Raw genomic sequence first — 21,521 nt, 5'->3', positions numbered from 1 at the left:
ATGGATTCGCGTCAGGCCCTAGCTCTTATAATTGCGCATAATATTGTACAAAAATGGAAGATAAAAGAAAAAAGAAAAAGGAAATGTTGGGTTAGGAAATGGGTGGACCGTCGAAGTGACTTGGGAGCTGCATCGAACCTTGTAAATGAGCTTCGGTTGGAGGATGCACAGCAGTTTAAAAATTTTATTCGGATGTCTGCAGTGCAATTTGAAATGCTTTTGGATTTAATAAAACACCAGATTGTCAAGCAAGATACACAATTGCGTGAAGCGATTCCTGTTCATGACAGATTAATGGTCACCCTCCGTTTTTTGGCTTCATGTACGTATGTGGTTTTATATATATAGTATGTTTTATACAGCGTGTTAAAAATGAAGATCAAATAAATCTTTTAGCTCTATAAGTAAAATAACAAAAAACCGAATTCGATTATCTCTATTAACACGGGAGATATCGCTCTGTGTAAATCTCCGTGGGACACCCTGTATGTATATATATATGTTTTTGGATTTTTTTGTTTCAATTAACATTTTCTCTTTTAGGAGATGCTTACGGTAGTTTGCAATACCTTTTCCGCATTCCACCTTGTACAATTGTGAAGAATAGTTTTCGTAGTATGCCAAGCTATTTATGATAATTTAAAGGAAAAATATTTAAAGGTATGTATAAACATGTATTATTATTTTTTTTTTTATTAAACAATTTCTTAATTAATTTTGATTTGAACTTAACATTTTTAACTTTATATTTTATTACATATTATCACTTATTATCACTGTTTTACGTAACTAGAGTACAAATTTTTATAATTATATTTACTTAAAATAAATCAGTGAATGAATCATAATATTCTTGGGTTGTCTGAGGCTCTTTACTTGTTGACGGAGGAATGTTCTCAGCGAAAGTAGGAGATGGCGTAGGCATAAGAGTGGAGCATGATGAAGTATTTGTACTTGAATAGGTAGACCAGTGGCTTCTTTCGTCCATTTCAGCAATATTTACTATTGATTTACGAATCTCACTTTTCAGTAGCCCTCTGTAGTAATCTGATTTTAAAGATTTTAATTCCAAAGCGATCAAAATCGGTTTTCGGCTTTTTCATAATTTCAATGGCTTCCTTTTAATATGTATCTTCATCATCGTGAGTTTGGGACTGCCTTTTGTTAGAAACTTTTTTTTTACTCGGTGTTGGTTCATCTAGGGTTGGCTCACTCTGCGAACTTTCCAAGTTTTTCTGGATACTCTGAAAAGTAAGAAACTAAAAAATAAAGAATGTGTGTTGTGGTAACAACAACCAAGTAAATGACCTGGGCCAATATAATATATTAATAAAAAAAAAATTTGAATTCAGTAATAAATCATTATACAGGGTGTAACAGAAGAAGAAAAACGATTCTGAATGGACACGAGTTGTCAGTTTAGTGTTATATCTAAAAACATTTTATAGTAAATCGTTATTTTACACTTGAATTTTGAATTTTTAAATTTCTATAATCTTACAAATTAAAAATTTAGACGCTCGTGAAATTTTTTTATTGACTTAAGCTAGATTTGTTTTTATAATTATTTTAAGCAATAATGTATTTTTATTTCAGTGTCCTTCTAGCACAGAAGAATTGAAGAAATATGCAGATCAATTTGCATTAAAATGGCAATTCCCACATTGCTTTGGAGCAATTGACGGCAAACATATTACAATAGTGGCTCCACAAAATAGTGGAAGCCTTTACTATAACTATAAGAACACACACAGCATTGTTTTGATGGGAGTTGCAGATGCCAATTATAAATTAATTTATGTTGATGTTGGTTGCAATGGTAGAATTTCGGACGGAGGGGTGTTTAATAACTGCTCCCTACACGATGCTTTGGAAAGCAAACAGTTAACTCTTCCCGAACCAGAAGCATTGCCTCAAAGATATTTGCCAGTTCCATACATAATGGTAGCAGATGATGCCTTTGCTATGACGTCATACATTTTAAAGCCCTATGGGTTTCGAAATCAACCTGCGCCGAATCGAATTTTTAACTATAGACTAAGCAGGGCTCGTCGTATTATAGAAAATGTATTTGGCATTATGTCAAGTAAATTCAGAGTCCTCCGTAAACCAATACATTTAGTGCCTCACAAAGTAAAATATGTTACTCTGGCAATATGTGCATTGCATAACTTTTTGATTTCTACATCAAATTATTATTTGTGCCCGGGTTCGGTTGATTTGGAAAATCCTATTACTCGTGAAATTATAAATGGTGAATGGCGAAATGAACTCCAACCAGAAGGAACATTGTTTCCACTAGAAAGGGGACGGCAGCGGAATTATTCAATATCTCAAAAAGATGTGAGAGACGAATTTAGAGAATATTTTATGACAACTGCTGGTGAGGTTCAATGGCAATATCAATTCATAAGTTGAATAATTATAAGTACATACAATTTTATTGACATAAATACAAATTATTTAAATATTACTAACCACACTAACCATGTTTGACGTTGTTTTTGTTGGTATAAAGCAGGGTACAATGAACTTCAATGCAGAGAAAAACTTCCATTTACTTTCATATCTGTCATCTGCACCATCACCACTCTTCACCTTTTTCATCTTTTGAAGTTCGTGTGAAACCTGAAAAGTTCAATTGAATAAAAATAATATTTAACTATTATTTAATATTATTAATTATTTTTAAATATATTTTATATTAAATATATAATTTAACAATTAATATACACACCTGATTACGTAAGTTATGTATCGTTCTTTGTACCTCATTTACATCACAATTAAATTTTGTCGCGATTTCTTCAAACGCACTCGTTTTTTTGTCACGATTCCTATACAACTTGTGATTAACATTCCACAAAAATTCCCTTTCCTCGTAAAGATTAATTAACTCAAAAATGTCGTCATCTGTCCATTGTCGTGTACTCATTTTAAATTAATTTAATTTAATTTAAATAAATATTAATTAAAAAAATTTATATATTATGGTAAACACGGGTGCTCTCAGCTCTTCAAACACTGTCGGAAGACTGGAGACTAGATCTCAAGAGCAGGAATGAGCGTCTCCCCTTAGGAAAAATAACTATTGCAATTCAGTAGTTAACTACTTAATTTAAGTAGTTTACTACTCAAAATTAATAGTTCTTGTATAGTTATTACTAAAAACAAATAGTTTACTACTAAGTAGTTAGTAGTCAGCTAGTAGTAAAATACTCATAACTAGTAGTTTACTATTCATAACTAGTAGTTTACTATTCATAACTAGTAGTAAACCATTCATAACTAGTAGTAAACTATTCATAACTAGTAACTCAGTATTTATTCCTAGTAGTAAACTATTAAATTGTTAGTAGTAAGTTTATGGTTATTACTTAGGAAACTAGTTACTACTCAAAGCTAGTAGTGAACTACTAATTTTTAATTTTACCATATGTATACCAAAATTCCATATCTAATAGCTTTAGATACTGTATCTATACTCAAGTCATAATATACATTCATATTGTGTTTATATGCAAACAAGTCAGCCATATGTAAATAGGTATATATTTATTGTTTCAAATATAACATCAACAATTTTATATTGAAATATAAAACATAAAACTTAACACTCATAAATATAACATGTTAAAAAAAAAAAAATACAAATAGAAAAAAAATGATATTCATAATTAAATAAAATTTATACTTTTTACTAAAATATATAATTATATTTGGATTAAAATTATATATATAATATATGGGTAAGTATTTTTAGAAATATAGATATGGGGTATTTTGTATAATACATGTAATATATTTTTTTAATCCCTCTCAAACTTGTTTACAATAGGTTTTATGTATACATTGTTATTGAACGATATTCTTACACACTTACTAACGATTTCTTCTGGATAAAAACATATTATATTATTACTCTCTTCAGTGATTGTAGCTAAAGTTTTGGTCATTGTATCATAAATATTAGAATGATGATTATTATTACTACTTATTATTATTATTACTCCAATTATTGGAGTTAGTTCATTTCCAAGTAATATGTTTTTTAGAATAGTTTCATTCTCATTAGATGGAACCAATATTGATAAAAAATTAGTTATATCCATAAATTTTCCATTTTGAAGGTAAAGACAACTGTTATCTCTTTTTTTTAGCCGTTTATATGTTGTTGTATGAATAAGCATTCCATTAGTGATAAATCTTTTGTAAGTGTTAATTTTAATTAAACCATTTTCTATTAGTTGCAAACCAGTTTTGTTTTCTATGCATATTTTCTAACGTATTGTCAATGTTAATGACATTATTACTTCTGGTATTCTGAATGTTGTAAGTTTTAAATCTAGACAAGTCGCATTTGTTACATGTCTATATCCATTTAATCGAGTTAATAAATTTAAAATTCGAGGGTTAATAGATTTTTGATTAGATTTTGCAGCTTGCATATTTGAAATCATTATATTCATTGTAGTTTTAAATTGGTAAGTCTTTAAAATTTGTTGTGGAACACATTGTGTACCACGGAAAAAGTTTCCTATAACTCCATAGTAATGTTCATAAGGAAACGCAGACCAAGCACAGAGTGATCCCCATCTTCTTACATGACTTGAAAGATGTAGCAGTAGGTGAACATTAAATTTCATGAAATTCTCACCATATAGATTTGGTATTTGAAAAACAAACTTTTTTAAACCATCTTCAGAGTTGTTAATTTCTTCAGCAGTACAGTTATCTTTTAACAAGCCATAAATTGCTGATATAAAAAGACTCCAATGTTGATAATAAGATTGATGCAATAGGCCTTTTAAACATACTGATGAATAATACAATAAAAAAGTTCGCCACTCAGACGCCTTATATTGTTTTCGATCATTTATACTCCTAGGCGTTCTAGTTATTTCTGAAGGGGGCTTAATATTCATTAAGCGAAAGTCAAATTCCTTAACGTGCCTACCAAGATACCATTCATTTTCGAATGAAGAAGAGTCAAACCATGCTTCAACAAACGTTTGAACCACTCCTAATAATACACAATGCATATAATCAGGAACTAAACTATCAATTATATGAAAGGTATCTAATAGTAATACAACTGATGTTCCTTTGACTCCATTTATATTATCAACTTCTAATTGATCGATAGAATTGCAATCAGCAAAATGTTGTTCTAGTGTTCTTTTTGGTCCAACGTCCCCTAAATACACTCGACAAGATCCTCGTCCTACATCTCGGATAACCCCTTCATTGAGACAGTATGAACAACCAAATTTTCCATTGAATTGTTTAATTCTTTGAATCATCGGTCTGGCTACAGAGTCTACGGATGAAATAAGTGTATATATTTTGAAATTAGTTGGACTATTATGACCTAGAAGCTGAATGTCTATTCCTTCACTTTGAAGCTTGCACAGTTCTTGGACGAATGGTGATAAAAATGTATTCATATCGGGTTTTGTAGGCGAAAACCAGAGTCCAACAAGAATTATATTTTCTCTTTGTTCATGATATGGTAATTCATTAAGCATCAGTTTAATTGGCCATACAGACATTTTTGACGAATTAAAAACTTGAATACCATCTGTATTCCATTGAATGGTCAAATATTTACAATTGTTATTGTCATTTTTCTCTTTCAGTGTTTTGTAAAATGTGCCATTTCTTACATCATTTACAATACTTTCCCAGCTCAACTTACTACCAGTATTAGATTCCAGTATTTTTTTTAATTGAATTCCTAACGGTATTGTTAGAAAATAACATGAAGTGTCTTTTAAATATTGGACAATATTTTCAAAATTGCATTGAGTGCATTTTATCATATCTATGGTATCCTTATTTGGGTATCAGGTCACTTCCCCGTCTGCCATTTCCCCGTCAGACATTTCCCCGTAGCCACTTCCCCGTAAGACATTTCCCCGTCCAATACGTTTCCCCGTACGACATTTCCCCGTCCATATTATATTATTTATAAAATCTTGAAAGAATAATATAAAAATTCCGATTTCGTACTATCTATACATCACGTATACATATCGATATATCCCCGTCCATTAATCTAAATGAAATCGGCTTCAAATTGTATAGATATTTTTCGCTATCGGTGCAAACCCAAATAATACGCAGATAAACTAATAGTCAACACACATTATAGATTGTCTGTAATATTATTATCTACAATTTATACGGTGACGACGAATCTGATGACGGGCCTACAGTTCAGTCGTCAATCCGCTTTTGATGTTCAATTAATTTTGTTTTACGCCGTCCGTGTTTGTCCGTTGTTTTGCTTATTGTTATAGTGCGTTATTTTAATTAACTTCATTAACAATTTTTACAATGTCTTTAAATTACGTGAAAAGTTCAAAAGGAAAAGACTTACTAGTGTACTCAGGATATATTTTTGAAAAAGATTATATAAAAAAACAAAAAACTTCTTGGAAATGTATAAAATACAATACTGATAAATGCCGTGGAAGGGCACATACTAAAAATAGTGAGGTTTCTTTTCATAAAGACGATCTGCATAATCATACGCCAAATAATGAGGACATTGGTGTTAAAAAATGTATTGCACAAATAAAAGAAATGTCGAATCAAATTGAGTCAATTCCACAACAAATTGTTGCTAAAATGTCATGTTCTTCTCAAGCAGTATCTGCCGCCTTACCAACAGTTAATTATTATTATTTTCGACAAAAAATAATTTAAAGATTTTAGCGTCTGAGCAAAGTCATTGGTTTATAGATGGCACGTTTAAATCAGCACCACATTTGTTTATTCAAATTCTATCCATACATGCGATAAAATATAATGCGGTATTGCCATTAGTTTTTGTACTTTTACCTAACAAATCAAAAGAGTTATACTCGAGTTGCCCGTAAACTTTTGATTTTGGAAAAAAATTTAACTTTTAATTCAGTTAACTGTTGTTCTTTTTTAAGACCCTCAATAAGTCGCCATATGGCAAGATGAGACGCAGCTAATAAAGATGAGAATGCTCTATGCCAACCTTCAATATTATTATTTGTTTTTGGCAAACCTGCTTGTGTAGTATCGTATTGGTTCCATAATTTTAAATCGAATATTGGAGGTCGTCGTATATTTCTTCTAGTTGGTCTCCCAATCCACGTCTCTTCAAAATAATCAATTAAATGGATTAATAACTCTTCATTATCTACAAAAAACTGTTGGGACATCAATTCGTTGAATTTCTCAACAACATCTGACACAGGAACAAAAGCTAAAGTCATTAGCTGCTTTATTTTCAAAGCAAAATCTGCATTATTCGTATATTTTTTACGTATTTCTGGAAGGCTTTGTATTTTTCGCCATAGACATTGACCAAAATGAAAAAAACAGCCTCTCATTTGTGTACCAGTATAAACATTAGTAAATGCTTCAATTAGACCATGTTCATGTTTACTACATGTTAATGTTATCACATCAATGAAAACAGCTATTGTTGATTTTTAAAATGAAAAGACGCATATGTGCGTCCATAGCACCACAGAGTTACCTACGTTGGACGCATATATGCGTCCATAGCAGTTACAACTGAGGAGAGTGAACTACTTCTTCTTGCATTTGCATTGCGTCACAAATTGACAAGCAGAGCTCTAGAAGATTTGATTGATTTAATTAATTGTCATACACCTGATCATCCTATACATCAATCTAAGTACTATTTATAAAAAAAGTTTACTGAAATAATTACTCCACCAGAAGTGCATTACTTCTGTGAAAAATGTCAAGCTATTCTTCCTAATGACAATTCAAATAAGGATTCATGGACACTTCCCCGTCTGCCATTGCCCCGTAGCCACTTCCCCGTAAGACATTTCCCCGTCCAATACGTTTCCCCGTACGACATTTCCCCGTCCATATTATATTATTTATATATTATAATGAATTTTAAAAAAAGTAATTCATAATTTATTGATCACGTAAATATAACATAATATACATTGTCGAGCTGTAATAGTAATAATGTTTTAGTAATATTTTAATTAATTTTGTAGCTCTAAATTTTGAGCGATGCCAATTAAGTACTCATCCAGATCACGTTCGTCATATGTAGATACAATATTTTGTATACGTCTAGCAACATCGCGATATTTTTTCTTTTTTGCTGGAGGTTCTTGTCCAGCAATGAATTGGTTAAAATAACATGTAGTAGTTTCATCTGCCAGGTCACAATTATTGTCCTATTCAACATATTTTAAAAACATGCGTTATTTAATTTATCATGTAAATACATCACAATAATTATGCATTTTATTACCAGAAATTCTTGTTGTGCATTATCATTATCTTCAATATTTTCATCAATTATTATATTATTACTATCTAAATCTCTTTCCGAAACATCTATATCTACTGATAAAGCATTTGCAGAATCATCTGTATGATTTCCATTGGGCTGTAAAAATATAAATAGGAACATTATTATTACATTTATTATTACACAAATAATATAAAGTTAAATTCAAAATCACTCAAAATTTGCTTGTGAAATAATTTAATTTGTATATAAACAATTATACTTACTAGGTACTCTATTTGAATTAATTAAACAACAATATATTTAAGTATTTTAGTACAAAGCTGGGCAAGTAAATCATTTTTTTCAACTAGTTAATGTTAAGTTACTTTAGTAGGTACTTTAGTTTCTGAAATTTGCCAAATTTCTAAGTTAGTTAGTTACATGAAAATAGTTATTTAAGTCAGAGTAGAAGTAAGAAGTTAGTTTTTTTTGTTTTTAGTTTAAAATATTAATTTATAAACCAGTTTGTTTAAATGTAAAGTATTAATATTATACATCTACAATAACACTAATACACAACCACCAAAATTTAGATACTATTTATATCTATAGGCTATATTGGTTATACTTTGTAATATGTATTATAAGAATTACAAGTTATAACTAATATAAAGAATTTATAAGAAATAATATGACAATAAAAATGTTATGATCATAAGATTGAAATCTCAATATTCATTAACTATTAATAAATTATTATCACAGCTGCAGATATTAGATTTAGGTAATAATAGTTGGCACTCGGCAGTTATACAAAACATTTAGATTTTTAAATGAATAATAACTAGTTATTTATTGTTTTTAACAATTAAGATTTAATTATTTTACACATTCAATTCAACTCGTTAAGTTACTAAATTATTATAAACTAAAACTTTCTTACAAGTTAGTGCCCAGCTTTGTTTTAGTATTACCATTTTGCTTATAGATTATAATAAAATTCTTTCAATTAATATATATAATAATAAAACACAATGTTAAAAATGCAAATTAATAGTTATTTAAAATTGGTAATAAATAATAATAACTGTTGTTCTTATATGCATATTATTTATAAAGTTAAATTAATAAAAATAATAAATAGTATAATTTACTTCATGATTCACTTCAATGATTGGATTGATGTTTTGGTCACTATTATCATTTACATTATTGGGAGCATCATCTGCAACTTCTACTAAGTTTCTGTTTAATGCAGGTCTCAAATTATTTTCCTGAGTATACATAAAACAATAGAGAATATTAAATAGTTAATAAATACTTAATAGGTGTACAGCATTTAATGAGATCCTAACCCTGTGGACATTGTCTTACATAAGATACAGTCTGAAGACATTAACTGTATCATATTAAAGAAATCCACCCACAAACAATTTTAAAAAAATGAAATATATTTACCTGATGTCTTCTAAACCACTTAGTTTGTCTAGAAACTGTTTGTGTTGGCGATGATCCATTATTTCCTATTGTAAGGTACTTCTTATATTTTTTTGGTACGTAATTATCCATTTATTTTTATTTGTATAAGTACGCAAAAATGATACAGAAATTATTTTTTACTTAAATGATAATATTAGAGAAATAATTTAATATAAAGAAAATATCATAGAATACGTGTCGACGTGTCGTGTGGATAAAAATATTCCTTGTATAGTAAGTAATAACTGATTTTTCCATGTTTACATTTTAGTTTATACAATCATCATAATATTGTGATAATATAAACTATTAATAACTTAATATTGTTATGTAGCCCTGATACGCGCACACGCCGCCGTCCACCGTTGCGTTGACACCAACTTACTGTACGTCGCGTTCCCGTACGGCGGCGCAGACCGCACAATATGGTAAACGGTACACATAATATCCAAGAGACGCGTCAATTTCATTATAAATACATAACCTTAAATGGTCCTAGGCCTAGCGGTTATTGCTTTGTTTTAATGCGATCTGTTATGATCATAATATTCTGTTGTGTCTTGTGTCATTGTAACATTATTAACAGTTTTATATTGAGTGTTAACATTTTTTTTCGCCCGTCATTGTTTTTTGTTAAAATATCGACATCGTCATTTTTAAAATGTGTTCAATTAATGAAAATGAAAAACTAATAAGTGCTATGAGCGATGCAAATTGTGGACTATTTGAGTTTACCAATGAAGGTAATTCTGTGGAAGTTGGATTCTTATGCTGGATTCAGACTACACCAAGCACAGAGGATAAAATTAATAATCAAGATTTAATCAGTAAAAAAACTGAGATAGTTTTATTTTGGCCTAGTAATATGGATGTGACGTATGCTTCAGGTATGGTTAAAAGATGTAAAAAAAAAGAGATGCAATGGATAAAAGTTTCAGCTATACTTTTAGCACAAGGAAGTAAGTAATAAAATTCAGTTTAGATAATAGGTATATATTAATATTAGTAATATAGTAATTACCAGTGGCGCACCGAGAAATTTTGAGTTAACAAAGAAGTAATATTTATTGTAAGAATAAAATACAGTTTATTTTAAAAATTTTAAATCAAATCTAAGTATGTACTGATTATTATTATTATTTATCTACTTATAATTTACATAAGCACCCATTACACCAGTCATTTACACACACCATAATATCTCCCAGAGTGCCCGAGTTGCATTAAGTACTTATTAAATTATGAACCTCCCTGAGCGTTCCCTTACCGGCCTTACCTACTAATTATTCCAATTTATAACTTAAATAACATATTTTCTTACTTCAACTTGTTATACAGATTGGATTGAAATGTGTGAAAAAAGAAAGTATTATATAGCACATAATAAAATATCTCCATGTCGCTCTAAACGTCATGAAAGACATATTATTTTATCAGAATCAACTGTCACCGATAAAAATAAAATGGTAATAAAATATTGAATACAATATTATTTAGCATAAACTTTAAGCTTTGTATACCTACTATGAAATATCATGAGGTATTCATTAAAATAACTATAATGTTTAGGTTACAACCACAAATGCTTCAGCTAAACGTAAATATGCAGTGCTAAGTAGTGATGGGCGATTCTTGAAAGTGAATCGATTTTTTGAATCGATTTAAATCGAAAAGAAAAGATCGATTCAAAAAAAGATCGGTTTCAAAAGATCGATCTTTTAAAAGATCGATTCTCAAAAATCGAAATTTTTTAATCAATAGATGGCGGGTTTTGGCGGCTTTAAATATTCCCGGGCTACTCCCTAGTCCCTCTGGTTACGGATCATGGGTATACACTGGACAGTGTTGTAGCCACTATAAAATAGTACTACATCAATCACAACGGAACCCATATCCTCTTCAATGGATGAGGGAGGAAGTGATCGCCTCTAATTTTTAAAAATTTTTTTTAATTAATTACCAATTATATAATTTTTTAAATTACCTAATATTTTATCATAAACAATTTTTTTTCTCATTAAAGTAACATTCTTACTGGTGTACTAGCAGTAACATAAAATAGTACTCAACTACATAATGTGAAAATGTAAACTATTACATTACCTAATAATAAGTAAGAATCTGATACAATACAATGAATACATTATATATATATATAAATAATTTTGAGATTGAAGTTTGAGTTGATTGAGATTAGTCACTGAGTTAGGATTTAGGTATTTTAAGTAAATAACTAACACAATGATTATAGTAAATACTGTAATATAATTATAAAACTATAATATTTATTGTAAAATATTGTTATGCAGTATAGTATATTGAATATACAATAAAAAAAGTAATACAATTGTCATGGTAAAAAAAAAGTACAACTATTATTATATATTATTAATTTTTACAATTATTATAATAAAATATTTATGCTGCAATTTTAATACATTTTAAATACTGTAATTATAATTTTAATTATATATTTAATACAACAAATAGTTACAATAGGATAAATTTATCATTTTAAATGCCAGTCATCTAAATTCAGCGAACTTAGGAATAAAAGATGCTGCAATTTTTCACCCTTCAATCTATTTCGTTTTGCGCTCATAATATTACCTGCTTTGGAGAACAATCTCTCAGAAGGAACTGATGTAGCCACTATTGACAAATAAGGCTCAGCTACTTTAGCAATGTGAGGATACATTGTTTTATGTACATTCCAAAATTTAATTATATTTTCATTTAAGGATATTGTTAGTTGGTTTAAGAAATGTTTTAAATCAGTTGGCATACGCTCATTGTTGTCTTCAGAATTTTCCGAGGCTTTTTTTGAGACCAATTCATTATGAAAAGACCACAAACTATCAGCCCGTTCGGTATCATCATCACTAGAGTCTTTATTAGAAACATTATAGTCACTAGAATTAGTTTTTAAATCTATAATTTTAAGACGAACTGTACGAATGGCTTTAGAGGTTTCCAGTGGGTTATTTAAATGAAGTGTTTTAAACCTAGGGTCTAATAAGGTGGAAATTGTAAGATTTTGAAGTTCCTCCATCCTACCAAATCGCCTTTGTAAATTTTCTAAAAGGGCAGACTTTAATTGTAATGCAACAGAGTTATTTATATTTATTTTTTCACATTTTTTTAAGAGGCAATGGATTAGGGGGATAACTGTGCTACCAGTGATATATTTTTCCCCACATAACTCTTTTGTCACTACTTCAAAAGGTTTAAGTACAATATTTATTTCCCTAGCTATGTCTATTTCAGTTGCAGATAGCATTGAAGGTCCACGACTGTTGGTGATTAATATAGATGCAATGTGGTTTGAACATAATAGAAACCTTTCAATCATATAATAAACTGAGTTCCACCTAGTAGGCACTGATTGTTTTAGCTTAAACTCGCATACTTTTCTTAGTTCATCACTGGCGATGACTGAATGTTTAAAAAAGGTAACGATAGTTTTTATTTTAGAAATAACATTTTGAACGTCACTAAGTTCATTTAAAGGTCTTTGCGTGACAAGATTTAAGGTGTGAGCAAAACATGGCAAATGTTTTTTTTTTCCAAATGTTTTTTTTACGGCATTCAAAATATTAGAACCATTATCGGTTACTACAGTTAGTACTTGCTTCTTAGAGATCCCCCAATCTTTAAGCAATTTTTCAAACCAATCACTAATATGTTCTGAGGTATGGCTATCAGCCAGTTCTAAAACACCAATAGTAACATTTTCCAAACTTAGTTTATATGTATTTAAAAAATGTACAGTCATACCCAAATAACTAGTAGTGTTCACGATATCAGTCCAAATATCAGCCGTTATAGTCATAAATTGTATACCGGATAATTTGGATTTGACTAGAGATGACAAAACTTCATATTTATTCTTTATTAGTGAGGTGACCGTTTTCCTAGATGGAATTTTGTATAATGGCGCTGCTTTATTCAAAAAGTATATAAAACCAGGTTTCTCAGTTGTCGAAAGTGGCATGTTATCTTTTGCGATCATGTACACTATCGCATCAGTTATTGCTATGGTTTTGGAACCTCCAACTAAAACAGTTAAAGCAATTTCAAATAATATTATATTTTTAATTCAAAACAAATTATTCTTACGCTCAAATGATCTAATATCTGAGTAATTCATAGATTTTTGGCTGCTTGAGACTTTGGACAGAGCTACATACTGATGGTGTACGTGTTCTACTTATCATAGAATCGGAAAACTCTGAATTGGAACAGGTTGAAGTCATTGAAGAATGAGGACGAGAAACTAGTGTTGAATCTTGAAGCGTTGATTGCATTTTGTTAGCCTTAACATAAGGTTAAAAATTAAAGTTAAAATTTTAGTTTTGATTAATCTAAGGAATTGTGCATGAATTTCACTTACTTTACTGATAATTTCATTTGCCAAATCAGCATCATGAGTCTCTGGTAATACTATATTAGGATCATCTTCATTATCGTCACCTGTTGTACTTGTTGTAGGCAGTGAATTTCTGCGAACTTTAGGTATGGTGGCATCAAAATTAATAGAGGGATGTTTACGTTTTAAGTGGTTTTTTAAATTAGTTGTATTGCCACTAGTTTTAACCGAACATTGACATAGCTTGCATGCTAACAACAAACAGACGATCGCGGGTGCAAAAATACAAAATAAAATTACGAACGGTGCACACTTACGTGCGACACAACTCGTCGGTGACGCGAGTAAACAACAAACAGACGATCGCGGTTGCGAATACTGCGAAATGCGAATGCACAAATAAAATCATTTTTTGTCATGGTATTGTGCATGATAAAATGATAACAGGCGCACGCCGGCCGCCATCTTGTGCGCCACACAAAGTTGCTGACATACCTGGTTATTTTATCATGACACGGTTGACAACATTATAGGTGCGTACGAGACTGTCAACACTGTAAAAAAATCTAATCAAAAATGAATAATGAATCGATTCACATAAAAGATCGGATATGGGACGTCCAACGATTCGATTCGATATTCACAAAATGAATCGATTCACCTAAAAGATCGGATCAACGATTCGATTCGATTTTCACAAAAACGAATCGATTCACATAAAAGATCGGACCATAAAGATCGATTCAAAAAATCGATTAATCGCATGAAAAAGATCGATCTTTTAAAAGATTGATTCGAATCGCCCATCACTAGTGCTAAGCTCATCAAGTGTGTTAAAAAAATTAAATTGCAAAAGAGGAGCAGTTGAACCATGCGGATCAAATTTTGAGGATCATGTTGATAAGTTTGAGGTGGGTTAAAATAATATAAATATTATTATAATAAATACAATTATTACACTTAATGTACCTAAATTGTACCTAATATTATATCCAAGTATTTTATAGGTAGGCCATAAGCAGTAGCAAATTATTACATTATGAATTTAAATTACAAAATACAAAATAATAAATTAATAATTTAAGATAAACATTTAATTATATTTTGTTTAATAATGTCAATTTTATATGAAAAATACAAATAGGTATTGATATGTATTAGGTCATAATTGAAATTAATAATTAATTTTGTATACATAGTGTATATAAAATAAATTATAATTTCCCACTTTTTAAATTATGTTTTAAGTCTGTATCTAAATAAATCTAATAATCTAACGGTCTTTATCAAGTTTTGAGAATATGAGTAGGTAAAGTTTTCCTACTTTTTGTCATTTTAATTAGGAATCAGTTGTTTAAGCATTGAAGTTATAACAATATACTTTCAATCAATTAATAATTTTAAATACTTTGTATACATAACAAATATTTAGGTACCTTTTATTTAAATACAAAAATTTACCCAAAAAATTATATGTAGTTGACTAATTTTAAGGATGTTTGCTTAATTTAAACTTTATTCATTTTGGTTTTAATTCAGCCACAAGAAGATATAGTCTATTCATCAGATGATGAAAATCTGTCATTTCCACTCTCAAAGTTATCAAAAGATGATCTGATTATCAAAGTGAAAATGCTAGAAGTTCAAAATAAAGATTTAACGTCCACTATTGCTAAACAAAGAGTGATGATAGATATTTCTGAATGTAAGTATGAACATTGATTTATTCGAGGATTTATTTGATGTACCTATTATATCATAAAATGTTGTTATAGTCACATATGTTGAACATACTTTAACATAATACATACATGGTTATATTATAATTTGTTTTCACTGCTACATATTTATTATATTTATACCTTTTATTTCTGTATAGCATTTCCAAGAATACACGAACTTTCAAATTTAGTTTTAAAAAATTTGGAAAGTATTACAGAAAAACAAAAAATTTCAATTTCCGTTTCTCTTTTAAAAGCTAGAACAAATATTTCCTCAATATCTAAGGTTTCAAAGGTAACAAGTAAAAATGTAGTTAAAGACGTTTCCAAGGCTGATAATGTTGATTTCTGTAATCAAATGCAACCTGAATTACTTTCAAATCAACCCCACGATATATTAGAGGTGTGTAAACTATAAGATGGATACATATTATGTATATTTTACGTTTTATTATTAAGCTTAAATGTATTTATAGTTATTTTTCATTGTTAATTTATTTCAAGGATTTTAATGGTATTCAGAAAACTATTGTTATTGAAAAGGACACAGTTGCTGAAGTGAGCAAAGAAATTGTTGATAACCCAAATCAGTCAACAATTGATAAAATAGCAAACCCTAAGGATATGGAAATTGTAAAAAAAGTTGCTTCTAGTACCATGGACCAATCTGAGGTATTTGGTATACTAAGATTATACTAATATATTTCTATGTTCGTATTACTATAATAAAAAGTTATATAATATTTTGATATATTATAATCTTCGTTTATTTATAACAATATGTATACAATTAAATTACTACATATATTCTAATATTTTTTTATTATATTTATTTCTGTATATATTTTCAAGTGTCTTCCTAAAATTGGGTTGAACTTTGGCCTAAATCAGGAATAGAAGAAACTCATTCGCGTTATCATCAATCAACCGTGAATGCCCATCTAAAATGATATCGGATCTTATGATTATTTTATTCACCGACGATGAACTACGCAATGGATCAGTTACTGGCAAAAAAAGTAATTTCATAAAAAGTGGAGAACTAAAAAAACAGCTTGATGTAAACAAAGCGAAGGCAATAAAAGGTATCAATGTTTAAATTTTTTTAATAAATAGATAATTTATACAGATTTGAAATAATCAATTATCCTGTTATGCATATATTATAACTAATTATGATATTTCAGATTTTACACAAGATATTTTCAGAGATGTTACTGATGAAATTATGAACAAAGCTATAAGAACAAAACTAAATAATTTTTCAAAGAAACCAAAAGCCCTAGACTTCAATGCTGGTTCAGCTACCAGGCTTAAAAATACCATTTAAATGTATAATTAATTATAATTTATATTCTATATATTATATTATATATGTGTGTGTCAATCGTTAACACTCCGTTCAATTAGTTTATATATTTATGGTAATAATATAATTTTTAATTTTAATACATTGTTGAGCATTTAGCTGTCTTCTTACTTACTTTTACTACTAACCTTTAGTAGTAAACTTCTGACAATTTTCTAGTAGTAAACCACTGAAAATTTTTTAGTAGTTAACTATTGACTGCTAGTAGTAAACTACTGATTATTTTCTAATAGTAAACTACTAACCACGTTTTGTAGTTAACTATTGAAATTTCTTAGTAGTTTGTCCAAAAAGACTACTAAGGATTTTGAGTAGTTTTTTTTAATAGTTTTTAGTAGTTTTTTTTCCTAAGGGTCCACTTGCGACACATGCAGTCTCAGTGATTAGTAATGACTTGTCTCTGCGAGTACTCTCAGGTTCATATACATTTGTGACTTCAGTCTCGAGAATGCTCTCGAGACTATTTAATCTCAAGTGGACACTTACCATGACGCATATTACTATGTCCCCGAAAGCCGTGTACACTTTTGAACTATGAAAGACTTATAGAGAATTTCCCTGGCTTTCCGAATATATAGGTTTAATGCGTCGCCACCTTCCGGAACACTGTCGGAAAAATTATAAACGGCACGCCCGCCTGTACCGCGGCTCTACAAAAAAACGGTCCCCTGGGCTGGTCTGACGCATATTACTATGTCCCCGAAAGCCGTGTACACTTTTGAACTAACACGGTGCCAGTTATAGAGAATTATGAATTTTATGGTGCCATCTTGTGGTTGACGGTTAGGTTAGGTAATAAAACGCAACCGCGCATACAATGACTGCTATCAATAACTGTCCGAGAATTAGTCCCCTATCTTTGGTCCCCCAACTTAACACTCGTAGATTTTTATCTTCGTTCGCCGGCGTGCAATGTAGTGGAAGAGCCAGTGTTGTACATTCACCGACGCCAAAGTTTAGCGCTGTTTTCGTCGTTTCCAACTCCCGCCGTCACTCGGCGCGTCTCTACCGTAGTTATTACTGCCGTAGTGCCCCTACACGATCAATATTATTGCGCAATATAAATATTGTACAATATAATATTGCACAATATTTTTGAATACAAACGATTCAATGTTTTTGTGCAATATATTCAGTTTGAAATAACTATTCACTGAGAGCAGATTAGTGATTTTAGATTTTAAAATTATTTATAATAATAATTTATTATTATTATGTCTAAAAAACGGAAAGCGTGTCTCGCAATTGTTTTATATTTTGCATCCGCAAAAGAACCAAAACGGCGGCGTTGGGCTAAGGAATGGTATTTAAAACGAGAAGAATTTACTAGTGAAAATTTACTACGTGAATTAAAGCTAAGTGAACCAAGGGATTACCAAAATTTTTTACGCATGAATAATGACAGTTTTAATGAGTTGTTGGAAATGATATCTCCAATAATTACAAAACAAGATACCGTGATGAGAAAGGCTATTTCACCAACAGAACGACTTGCAACAACGCTCCGATTCTTAGCAACAGGTCGAAGTTTCGAAGACTTAAAATTTAGCACAGCAATAGCACCACAAACTATCAGCTCTATTATTTTGGAAACATGCGAGGCTATGATAACAAAACTGCAAGAATACATTCAGGTAAACAAATGTTGTTTTATTATATTATACAATACACACTTTATCATTGAAAAAAAAAAATTAAACATACTTTAAATATTGAAAATAAATAAATTTACTGATTGGAGAAATTTGAAAAATATGCTCCTGCACTGTCAATACTATCCAAAGAGTGATACTGCTCTGTATGAAGTTGTGGTGTTGTCAGTTGTGGTGATGGTGTTGACGAAGTTGATGGAAATGACCATACTGAGGATTGAGGTGTTATTTGGTTACTTAAAGGTTCATTGATTTTTACGGAGTTTCTATGTAAAGTACCCAACTGACCTTCATACAAAATATCATGAATGGCTTTTTTTGCATGAATTTGTTGATCAACTCTCATTTTTTGTATCTCATTTGCCCATGATATTCCGAGATTTTCATACTCATCGTGATTTTTCAAATACTCACATGCTATATTTAGTAATTCCTTTTGAGAAGTAACCATTTGTTTTTTTTGCTGGTGGTGGCTGTATGGTTGGTTTCGGTCTTAGCTTAACATTTGTGTATTGTTCCTAAACATATAGACGGGTAAATTTTTCACAGAGTTCCAAGTATCATAGATGGTATTAAAAAAATAATTAATTGTCCTTAATTAAACGTAATGTCACTAACATAAATATTTATATTATTTTAGCTTCCTAAGAATTCTGAAGGTTGGAGTGCAGTTGCTAAGGGATTTGAAAGCAAATGGAATTTTCCTCATTGCATCGGTGCCGTAAACGGAAAGCACATAGCAGTACAAAAGCCTAAAGGATCTGGTTCTCAATATTACAACTACAAACATTTTTTTAGTCTTGTACTAATGGCAGTCGTAGATTCAAACTATGAATTCATTATGGTTGATGTAGGAGCAAATGGACGTATGTCAGATGGAGCCGTGATAACAAATACAAAATTTGGTCAGTTATTAGAAAAAGGAGAATTAAATATCCCTCCTCCAAAAATAATGCCCAACAGTAATTATCAATTACCATTTGTTTTTGTCGGAGATGAGGCATTTGCACTAAAAGATAATTTTATGAAACCTTTTCCTCAAAGAAATTTAACTAGAGAAGAAAGAGTGTTTAACTACAGGCTATCCCGAGCTCGGCGTATAGTAGAAAATACATTTGGCATATTAGTATCACGTTTTAGATTACTTTTGACCACAATAAATTTATCACCAGAAAAAGTACAAAGAATAGTTTTAGTTTGCTGTTATCTTCATAATTTTTTAAGAAGAAAAATAAAAGATCAATACTCAGATATTTCAAAATACAATAATTTTGATGACCCTGAAAATGACGTTAATATAGAACATCCTCAATTACACTGTCTACAACCTCTACGAGGAAGAAATGCATCAATATCCGCAAAAAATATTAGACTAAAGTTCTGTGATTATTTTAACAACGAAGGGAAAGTTACTTGGCAAGAAAATATTATTTAAAATGTAAATGTATGATAAATGTGTTTCTTAAATGTATGTTCTTATAAAATTGTTTATTTGTAATAAATAATTAAACTTCCAATTACCTCTGGTATGTTTTGCTCCTGTGCGTTTATTGAGAGGTCTACGTCGTCTTGTGTCTCATACTCGCTTTGTAAAATAATTGTAGATGATCCATCCACAGGTACTTCTTGGTCTTGTAGAAAATTTAATTCATTATAATACCATAACGGAGGCACGTATATATCAGTACCACTTCCAGATTTGTAGGACGCTTTTACTTTTTTCAGCTCTTTTCGATAATTAGTTCTCAGACTATTAATTTTCTTTTTCACAATTTCTTTGTCTGCATTTGGGTCCACTTCTTTATATTTTTCAATTAATACATTATATGCCTCATTCTTCAGGTTTCTATCACTATATTCAGTACTTTTAACTTCCCATAAAGTTGTATGTTGGCTATATAATTGCAATAGTTCAATAATAAATTCGCGGTCTTCATTGCGTTTCGCCAAGGTGACTTGAATTCAACTGAACCGTCAAAAACAATTATTGTACAATATTATGCCTACACGTACAAATTATTCAATATTGTGCAATTATTTTCAAACAAGCACAATTTTCATTCAATACTTGCGCAGTATGCACAATATTAGTATCAGACGCACAATAATATTGCACAATATCAATTATTGCGCAATAATATTGATCGTGTAGGGGCCGCTTAACAGTTTTGCGGTAATGAGCAGTGTTTATTTCAGGGGGGTTAAGGAGAAAAATGTATACCCCCCCGAAAAAAAGTATGACATTATTACGTAAATAGTATATTATGGTGCGATTATATATAAAACAAGTTATCGATGAATTGTCAGTTATTTCGTGCGAAGATAATATAATAAATAAATATTTAATATAATAATATCTTGGGTATTACTTTTTCGTACATCAATATAGTTAATTAATGTGTACCGATAATAATCGTAATCTATATATTATTAAATTGTTCGTCAATATAATCGATTTTAGATAAGTACCTATCGCATGTGGGTAATTTTTAAAGCGTGCCGTTGTCTGTCGACTGTCAGTGTAGTGGATTACGCATTTAAGACTACGTCAAACTGCATTTGGTTGATTTATATCGTTTTTGGTTGTTTTTCAACGCATTTTTGTTGGTAATTAAACTTTTAACCAACAGTTAACTTCCATTATGTACAAAACGAAAAAATAATC

At 30.0% G+C, this 21,521-nt stretch overlaps 4 protein-coding genes and 1 pseudogene across 4 annotated transcripts; 3 read left to right on the top strand and 2 right to left on the bottom strand.

Annotated features, from left to right (window-relative positions):
• LOC132953694 (uncharacterized) lies at nt 1-2,418 on the top strand. Its single transcript, XM_061026062.1, has 2 exons — nt 1-297; nt 1,597-2,418. Exons 1-2 carry the CDS (start codon nt 1-3, stop codon nt 2,416-2,418), a joined length of 1,119 nt encoding a protein of 372 aa, XP_060882045.1.
• Nucleotides 2,419-10,406: 7,988 nt separating this feature from the next.
• Nucleotides 10,407-11,226, top strand: LOC132934471 (uncharacterized). Its single transcript, XM_061000771.1, has 2 exons — nt 10,407-10,704; nt 11,084-11,226. The coding sequence occupies exons 1-2, from the start codon at nt 10,407-10,409 to the stop codon at nt 11,224-11,226; spliced, it is 441 nt and encodes a 146-aa protein (XP_060856754.1).
• Nucleotides 11,227-12,254: 1,028 nt separating this feature from the next.
• Nucleotides 12,255-14,523, bottom strand: LOC132953691 (zinc finger BED domain-containing protein 4-like). Its single transcript, XM_061026060.1, has 6 exons — nt 14,432-14,523; nt 14,139-14,331; nt 13,947-14,061; nt 13,523-13,801; nt 13,241-13,456; nt 12,255-13,180 (listed from the first exon to the last, which is right to left on the bottom strand). Exons 1-6 carry the CDS (start codon nt 14,521-14,523, stop codon nt 12,255-12,257), a joined length of 1,821 nt encoding a protein of 606 aa, XP_060882043.1.
• A 460-nt stretch (nt 14,524-14,983) lies between these two features.
• On the top strand, nt 14,984-17,165 carry LOC132934193 (uncharacterized; annotated as a pseudogene).
• Nucleotides 17,166-19,266: 2,101 nt separating this feature from the next.
• On the bottom strand, nt 19,267-21,497 carry LOC132953690 (uncharacterized). The gene is made up of 3 exons (XM_061026059.1): nt 21,485-21,497; nt 20,378-20,811; nt 19,267-19,374 (listed from the first exon to the last, which is right to left on the bottom strand). Exons 1-3 carry the CDS (start codon nt 21,495-21,497, stop codon nt 19,267-19,269), a joined length of 555 nt encoding a protein of 184 aa, XP_060882042.1.
• Between the last annotated feature and the right edge of the window lie 24 nt (nt 21,498-21,521).

This window comes from Metopolophium dirhodum, chromosome 1, assembly GCF_019925205.1.
Source record: "Metopolophium dirhodum isolate CAU chromosome 1, ASM1992520v1, whole genome shotgun sequence".
Lineage (NCBI taxonomy): Eukaryota > Metazoa > Arthropoda > Insecta > Hemiptera > Aphididae > Metopolophium > Metopolophium dirhodum.
Note: the sequence above shows the minus strand (reverse complement) of the source record. Positions and strands in the feature narration are given on the sequence as shown.